Source organism: Hordeum vulgare, chromosome 4H (genome assembly GCF_904849725.1).
Source record: "Hordeum vulgare subsp. vulgare chromosome 4H, MorexV3_pseudomolecules_assembly, whole genome shotgun sequence".
In the NCBI taxonomy this organism is placed as follows: Eukaryota; Viridiplantae; Streptophyta; class Magnoliopsida; order Poales; family Poaceae; genus Hordeum; species Hordeum vulgare.
Window position 1 is genome coordinate 515,481,323 of NC_058521.1, and position 15,981 is coordinate 515,497,303.

Here is a 15,981-nt window from a genome sequence, read left to right on the forward strand (position 1 = left end):
TGTAGCCTTCCGTGCGCGCAACGGAAGAGGAGAGCGAGCGAGCGACCGAAGATGCTATACGTGTGTGTGCTGATGTTTCCAGGCTTGTGTGTGACCGTTGTGTGCGCACTGACATTGCACGTGAGGTGTTTGACTAAATAATTGGGTGAACAAATAGGATTTATTTTAAAACTAGATATGTCCCGCGTTGTCATGAAATACAAATTTTAATGCACTAGATAATTATCCGTAAATATTATTGTACGTTTAGCCCATGATTTACTTGTGCATATTAGTGTGACTTAGCAAAATAATATTTATCGAATCCTATTGGTGATATACTGACCTAAATATATTTTAAGATTTTTAACCACTTATTGGCATACCAAAGAAAAATGTAGGTTTATTTGCTACTCCCTCTGTATAAAAATATCTTACATGGAGGGAGTGATAAATAAAAGAGTGAAAATTATTATTATTTTCAAGAAATGATGCTCAAGAAAACGATGAAAGGTTGGACAAAGCACTTCGCATAACAGAAAAAGCATTTTTTTACATAAATAAATAAGAGATAAAGATTACCTTTGGACAACATGCTCTCTTATTGTATCTGCGGACACGGTCCAAACATACATTTGCCTTGCCGCATCAGTGAACGCAATGTAACCATATTGTATAATACTAATAGGCCGCTGCTATAAATTAGTCGGGTTATTTCGTGGAGAAATCAGTCGCTTTGCACATCGTACAATGAAAAGGGCCATAGCCATTGGATTGGTTCTTTCACACAACGCATGCCCCGCACACGTTGTGCACAACTCGAGTTGTAACTGTCCTCACCAGTAGCGCAACCCTGGTTTATTGGACCACCAGCTGTCACTCGCGGCAGCCATTACAACATCAACGCCCAACGAAGCTTCATTACAACAACCGCGAGCCAATGATGGTTTATTGCATCCCGTCGTCAGAGCACCAGTGACTCCTTGCAGCGCTGACAACCCCGAGCATGCTTCATCGCAACCTACCGTCTAAGCACGGGTGACTTCTTACAACATCGACGTCCCGACGAATGCTTCATTACATCCCACCATCGAAGCAACAACGACACCTTGCTGCACTGACAACCCAACGGCGATGCTTCAACGCAGCCTGCCGTCTAAGAGCATGGTTAATAGTATAGCCAACTGCTGGCTATAAGCAGTCTTATAGCCCACCTTATAGTTAGTTTGTACAATAGTTAGCTATAAAAGAGTACTACTTTTATCATATATGGCCCACGTTTCATTCTCACAAAGCACCTAGGAGCACGTGCTAGAGCTGACTCTTCACGAAGAGCCCGCTTCCCTTCTCTCTCCTCTTCTCTCTCATCCAACTCAGCATAAATATAATATTTTAATCCTTACAGCCTGCTGACTGGACCTTATTATACTTGCTCTAAGCACCGGCGTGTCCTTGCTACATTGACGGTTCAGATGACGCTTCATTGCAGCCTGTCGGCGAAGCTTCCGCTGCAGCTCCACCACCGGCCTGATGGTGCTTCATTGCAGCATGACGATGACTAGGTGCTAGGACGAAGCACGGCAGCGACTAGATGCTATGATGTAGCATGCGTAGGGCATCGGTGGTGACTGTTGCCATGGTCGCATGCCGTCCGTTGGCCTGCAAGCAGCAGTGGATGTTGCCACGACATCATACTTTCCTTAGCCTGCAGATGTGTGGTGGTCGGTCATGGAACAAGCCTTCTCCTTCTCATATAAGGATATGAGAAAGGCGACTGCTACAGATCAATTGATTGATTTCATGAAAAAATCAGTCAAGTCGTGGGCCGTCGGATCCTTGCTCTCGCAGTCGTTGGATTCGGTAAACGTTGTTGTGCGGGTTATCCCCTCCCCTCGTCGTAGTCGCAACGGGAGCAATTGGAGCACGTCACCGTGGGTAGCAGCGCCGCTCCGCTCGCAGCAAGAGCTGCACCTCCGTACCGGCAGCGCAAGGATTCTCCATCATCGGCCGCCGGTGATGCTACAGTGTAGCGCTGGCACCCCGTCGCGGCAGTGCTTCATCGTAGCACCCGTCGGCCGCCAGTGATGTTTCACTGCAGCTTAAACGCCGCCGCCGCACCGCGTTGCATCACAGTGCCGGCTGCACCTAGGGGCGTTGCATAGCAACACCGCGACAACAAACATCCTGACTTTCACATCGGCAGTCCGCATCGTAACATGGATGCACCCCGGTCCCAGTGCAATGAAGCTCCGGCACCGGCTTGCAGCAGCTTCGCTATAGCATCTCCTGCTGCAAACACATCTTTGCTGCCGGACATGGAAGCAACTCATAGCCTCTCCCTGCTGCAACGTAGCTCTCCCATCAGCGCGGCAACAACATGGTCGAGCATTGCTTGTTGCACTACAGCTCCGCCGTGGGGCATGGCAGCAGCACCCTCCTAACCTAGACTACATCAACGAGAGGTGAGCAACGACTGGGGCTGTAACCCTGGGAAGCCGGCTTGCGGCGAACGATGAAAAGAAGGTCGTGGCAAGAGCAAGATGTGAAGACACAGAGAGAACTGTGTGTTGATGGGAAGACGAGGACGATGGAAAAACATCTGGATGGTTCGCTAGGGATGAGGTTCGATGGGGATGAACGGTTGGTGGTACATGCCGCCAGACGCCACGCGTCGAGCGTTCGAGGCGACTTACGAGCCAAGAAAACCAGTCGGCTTAAAATCAGCGTTTTTCATATTAATAACTTTACAATACATAGTAGTCTCTCCGTTCCTAAATATAATTCATTTTAAATATTTTAATATTGACTACATACAAAATAAAATAAATAAACCTACAATTTAAAATATGTTCAAACACATATGTAATTCATATTTAAAATATTTAAAATAATTTATATTCAAAAAGGGAGTACTATCGAAATCACTAGTTAGAGCATCTTCAACAGTCTATATGTTTAATCGTTGGTTAAATGTCCACGTCAGCAACCAACAACACATCATACAAGCTCTTCAATTGATTGCATGTTAATCGTATGTAAAATAACTAAACGGGTTCACTAAATGTTGAAGAAATCGACATGCTTGCCTCGGAGCTTGTGCATGAACCGTTGCTTCAAGTTCATACGGTTTCATTCTCTCTCTTCTTTTATTATGTGCCATGTCATTCAAATCGTCTATGTGGCAATTTTATCAACGATGATCATACGAATATTGAAGACGCCCTTAGCGAATACACCTTCCAACCATCACTTCCATCATCACATGTTGTGACAAGTGGCGCACTGCATGCGTGCCATTTGTCGTAACCTGAGAGTTTTCCCTTTTTTCGTACATCCATATTTTCAAAACATTTTATCTCCTAAACCGTGCGTTTAAATCTCGAACCGTTTTCACCGTTGACTTTCTCGCGTCAAGATTTTTAAAACTAGATCCCATGTTGATAGGTTTTGACGAACTTTTTTTTCGTGAAAAAACCGAAATAAAAAACCGGACGAAAAAACCGTGCCTCACGCGATAGAAAAAAAATTAGAAAACACGTTTTTTCCTTTCCGAGAGGCACGGGTCGTGCCTCTCGCGGAAGCAAAACCGTGCCTCTCGTAAAAAAAAGAAAGGAAAAAACGCGTTTTTCCTATTTCGGAAGAGGCAGGGGCGTGCTTCTCGCAAAAGACAACACCATTCCTCTAAAAGAAAACAGAAAACACGTTTTTTCCTTTCGGGAGAGGCACGGGCGTGCCTCTCGCGAAGGCATAACCTTGCCTTTCGCGGAAGCAAAATCGTGCCTCTCGTGAAAACAGAAAACACGTTTTTTTCCTATCCGAAAGACACGGGCGTGCCTTTCGCAAAGGCAAAACCGTGCCTTTCGTGAAAGCAAAACCGTGCCTCTCCTAAAAAACAGAAAACGCGTTTTTTTTCCGAAAGGCATGGGCGTGCCTTTCGCAAAGGCAAAACCGTGCCTTTTGTGAAAGCAAAACCGTGCCTCTCGCAAAAAAAATGAAAACACGTTTTTTTCTTTCTGAGAGGCACGACTGTGCCTCTCGCGAAAGCAAAACCGTGCCTCTCTAAAAAAACAGAAAATCCGCGTAAAAAAACACGTTTTTTCGTAAAAAAAATTCGTTCAAAAGTTACCAAAGACCGATGAAAACCATAACACTATTTTTTTTTCAAAAAAACATTAAAAAAGGCGAAAACGCATGCGAAAAATAAAAAAAAATAAATCTGAAGAAAATAATCAAAACGCGACACGTGACGACGGCTGAAAATGCGTCAAGTGGCGACGCGTGGAAGCGATCGTTGAAAGGCTCGCGAGGTAGCGTTCCTAACTAGTTGCTCCCACAAGTACTATGTGTTTTAGGCTGGTGAGAACATTCGACCGGGCCGCCTATATTGTGGGTGACGGGGCCAGGAGGAGCCCCGAAAAGCGGCCCGCCCTGCCGAAAAATTTCGAAATGAAAACCCCAGCCGAGAGGCGGGTGTCGAAGCCAATTTTTCAAAGCGGAGACCCGAAACCCCACCAAACCCCCTGTCTCTCGATCCTCGCGAGTCAGCGCCATGTCGTCCCCACCACAACCACAGCGGCCACCTACCGCCACTGCCCCGCCCACCGCCACGCCCCCTCCCCCGGCCACCGCTCCCTCGCAGCCCCTGCCGCGCGCCTTCCTCGCCACCTCCACCGCGCCGCAGCGCGCCGCGAACCCGACCCCGACCCCGACGCCGCTCTTTACCGGCCGCCCGCTCAACCCTAACCCTAGCCACGCCTCCCCCGCGCACGGCATCCTCTACCCCGTCGCCACATCATCCTCCATCCCCGCCACCGCCGCGGCCGTGGCGGCGAACCATCGCCGCGCCCCCCACGTCGGCGTCGTGTACCCGCGCCCCCACGCCGTTGCTGTCCCCACCGCCCCGCCGTCCCAGCGTCCCCAGGCGACAACGCAGCAGCGGTCCTACGCCGCCGCGCCGCGGGCCGTGGTGGCGGGCGTGACGCCGCGTCCCGAACACCCTCCCCGAGGGGTTCCAATAGCCCCGCATCCTCAGCTCAAGGTGAATGGCTATTTTTTAGTTCGTGGGCTTCCCTTAATTCTCACCCCCAGGGCATTTCGATCTCGCGAACTGAATGCCTAATCGGTAATGCTGCTAGGGGTTTCATACGCAGGTTGATGTTTATTGCACCCATTTTGGCAATCTGATGAAGTATTATTGTTGAGATATGGCCACCTTGTGAATGTGCAGGCGCTGGTGATTTATAGACTGTGAAATCAACGGAGGAAGGAAATCATAGTATCTTGTTGTTTGAGCACATGTTATTTGATTTTACACAGTGCTGTTTCGTGTTCTGATTTATGGCCTTTCAGGCATTGTGCTGATTAGGACATTCCTTACCTGTAAATTATGCTGTCAAGATTTGTGAGCTTCTCTTGTAACATTTGTTTTTTGGGGTAATGTAGGTTAATGCTGTTCGAGCTGTTACTCCATCTCTGGCTGTTACTCCATCTCTAGTTGTTACTCCATCTCCAGCTGTTACCCCATCTCCAGCTTTTACTCCATTTCCTCAGGAGCATGTCAACACAAAGGAAAGGTAAATAACGAAACTGCAAGCTTATAATTTGTCTCTCGGACTGAAAGTTTGAAGTGAAATTTTGTAACTTGGATTCATTGCAGAGAAAGTACCAAAGAAAACGCTACAACTGTGGTGATCAATGACCGCAAAGTACGTCAATCTTTATTAAAACTTCCTCTTTACACATAGAGTTGAGAGATGTGATATCTTGTACTATGGTTAACACTCTAGTAAGAGGACAACGGTTCTACTTTTTGACTAGTTTACATGTCTAGTTACTGTTGCAAATGCAAATGGATCTTCAGTTACCGGTATATTTGTGATGAACGGAAGATGTATGTGTGGAGTTTGTAATTTGTACTGATTAGAGTTGATATATGCAATACCGGTGCTCATTTGTGCTATGGTTAATGGTCTAGTAAGAGGAGAATGGTTACACTATTTGACTAGTTTTAACATGTCCAGTTACTACTGCAAAGGCAAATGGATCTTTAGTTACCTTTAAATTTTTGACGCTCATAAGATGTGTGCATGACATGATTATTGATATACTATTTTAGTTCCTGTGGTAATATGACCTCATGGGGTGTAGTCTTTTTTCCATAGGGATGAAAAATGATATAAAAATATTCCACTTTAAGCAAGCTTCTAATGCATGTATATCGTACTAGAAATGATATAAAAATATTCCACGTTTTGTCATCTAGATAGGCGAGTTGGATATCGTACTAGAACTGACATTTCTTCTGATTTTTTTTATTGTTCCAAAGGTTAACGTGTTAGACAGCGAGTCAGGATCTTTGTATGCTCTTTGTCGATCTTGGCTACGCAATGGCGTTCCACATGAAATTCAGGTTGGCATACTTCCATTCTTTCACGTTACCTGCTTGTTGAACATTTTCTTTACTCTGGCATTCTCTGCATCAGCTCCTTTTGTGTTTGAACGCGCCTCAGATGTCTTTCTGCTGTTTTTTGCACTTCAAATTTTTGTCTTTGACTCCTTGATTAAGTCTATGGTTGTTCCTTAGATAAATATTCTATATGCTCTCTGAGAAAGAAAAAATGTTATTAGTTAGGTAATTTTGTGTTAGGAAATTTGGTCTATGGGTATTGGTCAAAGCAAATCTAAGAATTTTTATTCTAGGACCCATATCTTTTCTGGAAATTATTATTCATTAATCCTGCTAACGCTAACGCTCACTCTTATTTGCTTTAATTGCATCTATATCTTCTGTGCTCCAAAACATGATTTGAGTTAAACAGGACCTTCACTTTCTGTCCACAAAGATCATCCATAGATATCTGTGTCCTACTGTAGTGTGACTGGATTTATTGTTGTGTGTTTTAGGGTTCCCCTCATATTACTTTCAGAGGTTATATGTTTGTGTTTTCTTATTCAAATTTCTTATCACTTGTGTCATTTTTGTTTTCAGCCAAGCTTTGTTGGAAATGTTGCACCACTTCTTCCAAGACCTTTGCCTGCTTCAGTTGTAGATTCAAGGATGTCAGAGAAGGACAATGATGTTGAAGATCAAGTTTCAGAAGAAGAGCAGGTATGTTGTAAAAATCATCTTTACAACATTGCTACATTGATTTCTTTGCTTGTACAAATTAGCTGTCGACATACCTCTTAGTTATAATATTTTCCTGGCAATTCTGGATTGTAAATGACATCTATATTTTCCAAATCCTATAGCCAGTTTTAGGTTTTTGAACAGTTAAAGTTAATAAGCTTCCATCAGTAGAAATATCTGTTTTCTGAAACATTCCTTTGTAGAGAGGGGAGGGTATTTGCCAATTCGTTGTCAATACCACTAAATATTAGGTCAATCGGCGCAGTTTGTTTCACACTCTGATACAAGTTCTGTGTTTTGTCAAAAAGAGGATTGATGTATAGCTTAATTTATTCATGTTTTGATCCATTTTCCTCTACCCAAGTACAGAGTTCCTTTCCACTTTCTTTTTTGGCACTCGAATAGATTAGAGCGGGAGTTTCAGTTCTGGCTTGTTTCATTCATTCCTTTTTTTAGTGGTAAAGGACAGTAGGAGAGGCTCCTACTGTCTTTTATTTAAATTTCTGTATTACATGTACAACAGGCCACTACCATCATCCACCTACATCTCCCATCCCAAAGAGGGGAGTAAGAGAGACATGGGTTGGATGGTAGGGGAAGGGGGACTAAAAGACGGAAAACAGTGAAGGGGGAGATGCCGCCTACACAAGGGTGCTAATCAAAGAATCAATAAAAGGTCCGGGTCTAGGCTTAGCTCTATGGGCTAAGATGGCAAAGTCTAGCTTGAATCTGTTGGTCCAGGATCTATGAGTCGGGGGATTTGTTGGAAATTTTTGCCGTTCCTCTCTTTCCATATACCCCACGCGTCTGTCGTAAAACCTACATGAACATTGGTGTCAACCATCCATCCCTAGCGGAGTGAATCAAATTTAGTCTGTTGCCATCTTAGAGCTAGGTCATTTGCAGGTCTTCCCAACACTTCTTGCTGAATGGGCACGTGAAAAACAAGTGCTCCACTGTTTCTTCAGACCTCGATTCACATTTTTTTTCCAAACCGGGATTTACCCCTTTCCATTACTAAAGAACAAAAATACACAAGTTCCAGAAGAACAGGGGGAGGGAAAGGAGAAAAGCGAGTTCGATGCATCACACAGGAAACCCACTGTTTCTTCAGACCTCGAATCACATAGGACAAACTCCACGTTGTCGTCAACATTGAAGTGCCTTACGGCTCAACATGTTTTTCGTAATGATTCTTTCCACCAGAACGAGCCACAAGCGTGAGGGACCTTGTCAGCTGTTAGGAAGTATTAGTATTAGTCTAGGAGTCCTTATTAGTCTATTAGTTTCTAGGAGTCCTTATTAGTCTATGTTTACTTTCCTTGCACCTCAAGTCATGTGTAATATATATATGCCCCTTGGGCCTTTAATATAGACAAGTTGCTTTCCTAACATGGTATTAGAGCCTAGGTTCTTTTTGCACGCGCAACTCGTGCTCTTCCTCTCGTAATCTTCCCGTCGCGGCGACCCCATCCCGCTCGTCTCATTCAGCTCCTCTCGTCTCGTCCCGCTCGCCCCAGGGAGTTCCAGTCGAGGCGGCTCGTTGACTGCGCTCTGGATCGCGGATCCGATCCAGCCGACGCGTTTTCCCCATCAGCCGATGCGGCTCCCATCTCGCCCCAATCAACGCGGGAGTCCCAGTCGACGCGGCCCCACGTCATCCAGATCGCGGATCCGCTCCCGATCGAGTCCTGCGGTTGTTTGTTGATTGCGCTCCAGATCGAGCTGGTACTCAGCAGGAAGCCTACAGGCAAATCCATCCACGTTAAGCCTACAGGCAAATCCATCCACGTTTTCTCCTGCTACAGCCAGCGCTCCTCTAGTCCCCAACCGCTGCTCCAATCCCCCGATTTGGATCCGGCTCGGCTTGCTACTGCTGATTCTCGGCTAATTTTTTTTAATTTTTTTTTTAAAAAAAATGTCTACTGCATCGGGCTATGTTGCTGTCCCTCGATGTTCGGTGATCTTCGAAGATGAACCTACACTGAGTTCATTGGCTTTATGCGCATTCACATGCGTGGCATCCGTCTTTGAGGTGTTCTTTCTGTTGTCCGTCACGTCCGGTTCCTCCTGTGGCTCCCACTCCGTCGATCCCTCCGGCTCTTCCTGTGGATGCTCCTCAGACTACGAAGGATGCAGCTAAGGTTGCTGATGAGGCTGCTATCCGTGCTTATGATGCAAAGGTCTTGGCTTATGAGGAGGCTCTTCAGGTATATCACGGTGCTCTGTCCGCTTACACCCAGTGGCTTGATGATGATACTCGTGCTGCAACTGTTCTCACTGCTAGTGTTCTGCCTCAGTTTGCCTCTGAGTTTTTGGGCCTTCCTACTGCCTTTGAGATGTGGACTCGCCTTCGTCAGCGTTATGCGCCCTCTGGTGATGCCTTATACCTCTCTGTGGTTCGTCAGGAGCATGCTCTTCAGCAGGGTGACTCTACTGTTGATGACTTCTATGCACAGAGTTCTGCTATCTGGCGCCAGCTCGATTCTCTCCGCACTGCGGGTTGTCGTACTTGCCCCTGTTGCCAGGTTGTCCAGACCAACTTGGAGTTCCATCGCGTCTACGAGTTCCTGTCTCGGCTCCGTAAGGAGTTTGAGCCCCGGCGTGCTCAGTTGTTTGCTCGTGGCCGTATTTCTCTCATGGAGGCGCTTTCTGAGATTCGTGCTGAGGAGACTCGCTTAAGTGGTGCTGGTTTACTGGAGGTTCCCTCGGTGCTCGCTGCTCGGGCTACTTCTACGCCACCTGCTGCACCGACCCCTTCTCACTCGAGTGCTCCGCCGCTGTTGCCCACTACTTCTGGAGGCTTAGGTCGCCCCCGTCCACATTGTGGCTACTGCAACAATGATGGTCATATTGAGTCCCACTGCTACACGAAGAAGAAACACTTGCGCCAGACTCAATCATCATCTACAGAGACTTCGTCATCTACCTCGACAGCTTCAGCCATCGCTTTGACTGAGCAGGATATTCTGAGACTTAAGCTTCTGCTCGCTGCTTCAGGTTCTTCCTCGACGGGTACTGCTGGTATTGTGACTCAGGCTTCCCGCACTGAGCAACCACCTTGTACACAGTCAGGACCGTCTCACGCACACTTTGGTTGGAATTGGCCTTCGCCTCCATGATATTATTTTTTCTCTTCCGTTGCCATCATCCCTAATCTAGTGTGTGTTTTCTAGTTTTCTTTGTTTTTCGCTGCGTCCACCAAATCTGTTGATATTTTGTGTTTTCTCATGCCATGCGAGTCCACCATACCTTTGTCCGTCAGCCTTTTCTTTGGTCCTGATCCTTTCTATGCAACTTTTGTGGCCTATTTGCCCTTGTTGTTTTCTATAGGATTTTCTGGACTTCTTTTGCATTGTCGATCTACGTCCATCGTGCCTTATCCGCCGAGCTTCTTTCGCCGACGGTTGTTGTGGACTATGATTTTCTGCACAATGCTTTATTCTCTTGATGTGCAATCTTCTTTTGACAACCCATCTTCTCTTGATACTTATCTTGTATCTTCAAGTGATGCGGTGTCTACCTCTGATGTGCCATCTCTTCGTTCTCTCCTTCGGCGACTCGACAAGTTTTGAAGACTCTTCATGCTACGACGACACTCTCAAGACGCGGATTTTGATTATCATTGTTTTTTAGTATTACACTTCTTCAAATGCAATGCTATTGCATACGCTTTGCATTTGAGGGGGGGTGTTAGGAAGTATTAGTATTAGTCTAGGAGTCCTTATTAGTCTATTAGTATTAATCTAGGAGTCCTTATTAGTCTATGTTTACTTTCCTTGCACCTCAAGTCATGTGTAATATATATATGCCCCTTGGGCCTTTAATATAGACAAGTTGCTTTCCTAACATCAGCATAGTACGTTGCCCACACTAGGTTGACCCAAGGCACGTCCTTTTTGTTGTAGAAGTTGTGTAGGTGTTTGGGAAGCAGACCCGTGTTTTGCACCTGAAGATTTATTATGCCAAGGCCCCCTTTCTTCTTCAGGCGACAAACAATGTCCCACACAGCAAGTGAGTTGCACGCTTCTCCATTTCCTGTTTTCTTACGCCAAAGACATCTTCCAATCTTGTCGAGGTGCTCAATCAGCTTTAGAGGGAGTTTAATGGTGCACATCGGGTAGATTATCATAGAGGTCAGGACTGATTTCAGGAGCTGAAGTTTGCTGCCATGAGAGAGCATGCTGAGCGATGAAGACTATCGCCTCTCAACACTGTACACCACTGGCATAAGATCTGTGATATTTGGTCTGGTAGTTCCCATCGGCAATCCCAGATAGGTGAATGGCATCAAACCGATGGAGCACTGAAAGATTTGAGCTAATTCAGCAGCCAGAGCTCCAGTAGTATTGATGGGTACCAGGACAGGTTTCTGAAAATTAATTTTCAGACCAATGGAATCAGCATAGTCCATGAGGAGTTGCTTCATTTTGCTAGCTTGGGTAGGCATGCTGGCATGGCAAGTATCGTGTCATCCGAGTACTGTATCACTTGGTAATCTGGTGATCCTCGTTCGGGGATGGGGAGTTCTATTATGTTGGCGCAATGTGCTTCGTTGATAGTCGACTGGAGAAGATCTGCCGCAAGAACGAAAATGAGGGGGGAAACAGGATCCCCCTGATGGACACCGCATCGACAAGTGAATTGTCTACTGGGCACGCCATTCAACAGCACCGGTGACGTCCTAGAGTTGAAGATACACTCAGTCCACCCAAGCCAAGGAGCGTCGAAGCCCATGTTCTTCATAATTTCAAGAATATCAGAGTGTTCAATTCTGTCGAAGGCTTCGGCAAAATCCAGCTTCAACAGAACAATTTCTTTTTCAGAGTTTTGACATTGAAAGATGTACTCCAAGGCCCACGCAAGGCAATCCTGGATTGTGCGGTCGCATAGGAAGCCATACTAGTTCCTATGAACAATTTTCAGTATCAATTTTTGGAGTCGATTTGCAAGTAGTTCTGTAAGGATTTTCAAACAGCAGTTCAATAGTTTAATTGGCCTGTAGTCATTTGTTGTTTGAGGCGATCCTGTTTTGGGGATAAGAGTAATGAATCCCGAATTGATGCTTTTCAGATCGAAAGTTCCATGGTAAAAGTCATCACACAGCTGATAGAAATCGTTTCTGATGATGTGCCACCAGGTTTTCAGAAAACTGCCATTGAACCCGTCCGGTCCAGGAGCGCAATAAGCAGGCATTTTTTTGACAACCTCGTCAATTTCCTCATGTGTGAAAGGTTCAGACAATGTTTCCAAATCTCTACCTTTTCGATTATGGATGGTAAATCAAATTTCATAGCCGGAGGGAATGATTCACCTAGTTGCTGTTTGAAGGCAAAAGGACAACCTCTTTGGCAGCATGATCATGCATTTCAGTGCCATCAGGGAGCTTGAGAGACGCAATCGAGTTTTTTCTGTACTGTTCAGTTGTCAAGGCTTGAAAAAGCTTTGTGTTTTCTTCTCCGAATTTAATCCATCGAATAGTGCAACATTTCTTCCAGTAGGCGTTTTGGTGCTGCAGGAGGGTGTGGAGATGGGCTTTGACAATTCTTCTGAAGTTCTTCTCCGGGGTAGATAGTGGGCGCAGGTCTTCGAGCCCATCAAGCCCAACCAAGGCCTCATTGCAGTTTTTAATCAGAATCGAGAGTCGGGAAATCCCCTTACTTCAAGTCTTGAGCTCATATCTCAGCTTTTTGAACTTTCTGCATACGAGGGCAGCACTATTTATGGCGGGGCAAGGACTTCCCCAAGAATTTGTGACCACATCAAGAAAACCTGAGTGATTGATCCAATAATTTTCGAAGCGAAAGATTTTGCTCTTGGGGAGGTTGACCTCGATCCATAACATAAAACATGTTATGTTGTGGTGATTTTGGATCAAACTTGATCGGTGAAGTGATGCATTTTGGATGAACTATGCATGTTTTAATTCGATAATCTCAAACCATGAAACTGTATGCTTGTTAACTGTTTATATGTTTATGCATTCTTCAAATATTTGAATGCCTGATGATATATTGTGTAAGAGCATCTCCAGCCGCGTCCCCAACAGGCCCCCAGACCCCCTTTTTATCGCCGGCGCTAAAAAAATGGCCCAATCGCGCCCCCAGGACCTCGTTTTTCGCCGGTTTTTAACAAAATTGGCGCCGGTGGACCCAGGCCGAACCCAACGTGCCGGGGGGGCGTCGGCGGTACTCTTTTGCATGGCTGACTGTGGGGCTATTGGATCTCTCTCTCCTCTCTTTTTCTGTCATGTGCATGCGGCGGGACCACGGATGGAGCAAGACCAGCATACGGCGTGCACCAATCGGAAGCAAGGAAAAAACATGGCGTGGGGGACCGGCTGGGAATAAACAAGCCCCCAGCCCAAAACTTCCGACGGTTCACCCTCGCCGGTGAAAAAAATGTCCCTCGGGTGGCCAAACGGCTGGAGATGCCCAAAGTGTTTGAAGTTCATGTCGCTAGGATAAAAATCTTAGGCAAATTTTAAGATGCTCCCAACTAGTTTGGACCATTCATTACATTTGATCCAAGAGTCAAGACTGAACGTGACGACCCACTGCCTATTCATTTTGGGTTGCCAAATCATATGCTGACGATCCACCCTGAAATTACATTGAGATGTATAAATCTATTTTTTCCTCCATATCAAAGATCCTTGAACATTTCCTTGCTTGTTGTGCTCGTATATCCTTCCTTTCATGGACTGATTGGCATTCACTTTAGAAATGTGTATCTTTGGCTTCCAGAAATATTTGGCAGTATTAATCCCCTCACAATTTGCAGAGATATGCCCAAGAAAGGAACACCCTGTGCATCAGAGAAGTGATGGACAGAGCATTGACCAATGTAATGTGGATGAGCAGTTCATTCCTTACCCTTTACCTTTTCTTTTCTGTTTATAGAAGTGTTTGAAGCCTTATATCCTGCATATGCTAACTGTTGCCTGTGATTGCTTTTAATCCTTATTATGGGTCCATTATTTGTCCGTTCTGGAAAGTGAAAACTTGTGTCTCATTTGCTCATGTTGAAGGTTTAAATTGGGCTGGTGAGCATTGCATTAAATAACATCTAGCTAAACATTCTTCCACACCTAACCTGCTGGCAAGATTGGGCACATCTATTGTACCTTACCAAAATATGTTAAATACCGTAGATTATTTCTCATTATCTGAGACCAATGGATAAAGGGTCAGTTATAAAATGCGATTTTTAGGATCTCATTTACTTGTTTTATGACTTTTTGTTACCCAGTATGTTTGTTACCCTGCTTTGGTTAATTTTATCTCTTATCTTATTTCTATCACCAAAAACACTAGTTGGGGTGTTTAGACTCTGATACCATTATATTTGATGTTTTATTGTGCAGAATGATACTATTACAACTGCGTCTGACTTGTTGAGCGAGCATGTAACTCGTGCAAAAAAGATACGTGCCCAGTATGTACTTCTCCCAGACCTCTTCTGTCTTTTTATTAGAGGTTGAATCAATCATTTTAACCAATGTAATCTTTTTCTTGTTTGTCGGTTTGTCATTAAGTTTGATAATAGGCGTGCCTTTCCATGTTCAGATCTGTCAGCTTGTTGTATTGGCAAGCTTACAAGCATGCATTAAAAATGTGAATATGCGAATATGACCTTGGCTGGATTATGATAGTCTTTCATTTTAACGTAATTTTGTTTGGCAGATTGCGCAAGGAGCGGCAAGTCCGGATCGAGAGATACAAGCAGCGTCTTGCACTTCTTTTGCCCCCACCACCACCCCCACCTAGCGAGCCATGATGGATCTATATACAAATCAACCGATGAGATTGGAAGTACCATGGCTTCCATGTTGCCTTTATGTTGTCACATGTTAAGTTACAGAATCTGTAGAAGCGGAGACAATTCCAGATGTTGCACTGTTACTCTGTTTTAGAATTTGTTCCAGCTGCCAAATAATCAACATTAAACCTTGCATCTTTGCTTGGAAGGTTTTTCTTCCCGATAATCTAACATTTTTTTTGGAACATTTGCTCCATGTAAATATGTGTTGAGAATCTTTCTAGACCAACAATTGAACTATTTCTAGCATGGTATAATTTCTGCTCTTTATGTAGTTATTACAGTTGTCATCTGTCAGCTAATTAACCTGTTTTTTTTTTAACAGTTGAGATGTTATCAGCCATTAGAAACATGAAGATTTAGAGTTGAAGTATGCTTACCTAGGGTACAGCTCAACATAAGAGGAACCCTTAGCTTGAGTTTCTCTTGCTTAGCTAGGATAAATAACATATTGCTGGCAGGTAGGTCGTATGCACATCCTAGGTTACTACACTTTCGAAAATTCGTGGGACAGTTAGGAGCTGTTTGGTTGCTTGCATACACCCCAACCAGACCTGCGTGCTTCACCTCCAGTAACCTCCTTCTCTAATCCCCTTTCTTTCATCATTTCTAATATACATACAGTGCTTCGATTCAAGATAAGTTTTACACGAAAAAGATGCACATAGATATTAAGGTTTTATTTTTGTGATTAGTTTGAAGTTTCGTTGACCGTAAATGTTCAAGTTTGCGGTCATGTCCAGAGCTATTTTGGATGAATTTTATCAAATTCATCGCGTATGGTCCATCGTTTGAATTTTTTTTGACCGACAACTTTATCATGCAGTTCCATATGAGATTCATATTGTAAGTTTTTTGTTTCGACGATCTTACTGCACTTACATCGCAATTACGCGCATATTGTATTTCTTCTCCTCTGTCCTTGATGAGCTCGCGGCCTTATTTGGCGATGCCAACCATAGGTTGGGCGCGTACGGCAAGGCTGGAGGCCATGGGGTGAGAGGGATGGCGCTCCCTGGATCCTCGGGGCTGTTTTTCTTAATCTAATTGTC

At 44.8% G+C, this 15,981-nt stretch overlaps 1 protein-coding gene across 1 annotated transcript; it reads left to right on the plus strand.

Moving 5' to 3' along the window:
• Window positions 1-4,463: 4,463 nt before the first annotated feature.
• LOC123449221 (vegetative cell wall protein gp1-like) lies at window positions 4,464-15,186 on the plus strand. The gene is made up of 8 exons (XM_045126360.1): window positions 4,464-5,017; window positions 5,422-5,552; window positions 5,636-5,684; window positions 6,305-6,388; window positions 6,968-7,087; window positions 13,892-13,954; window positions 14,475-14,545; window positions 14,794-15,186. Exons 1-8 carry the CDS (start codon window positions 4,529-4,531, stop codon window positions 14,885-14,887), a joined length of 1,101 nt encoding a protein of 366 aa, XP_044982295.1. The 5' UTR covers window positions 4,464-4,528; the 3' UTR covers window positions 14,888-15,186.
• The last annotated feature ends 795 nt before the right edge of the window (window positions 15,187-15,981 follow it).

Bases quoted from the DNA above. Each gene is read 5' to 3' on its own strand.
- LOC123449221 (XM_045126360.1), top strand. From the start codon at position 4,529: ATGTCGTCCCCACCACAACCACAGCGGCCACCTACCGCCACTGCCCCG. The intron at 7,088-13,891 runs GTATGTTGTAAA...CACAATTTGCAG, and splicing joins AAGTTTCAGAAGAAGAGCAG to AGATATGCCCAAGAAAGGAA. The intron at 13,955-14,474 runs GTAATGTGGATG...TTTATTGTGCAG, and splicing joins TGGACAGAGCATTGACCAAT to AATGATACTATTACAACTGC.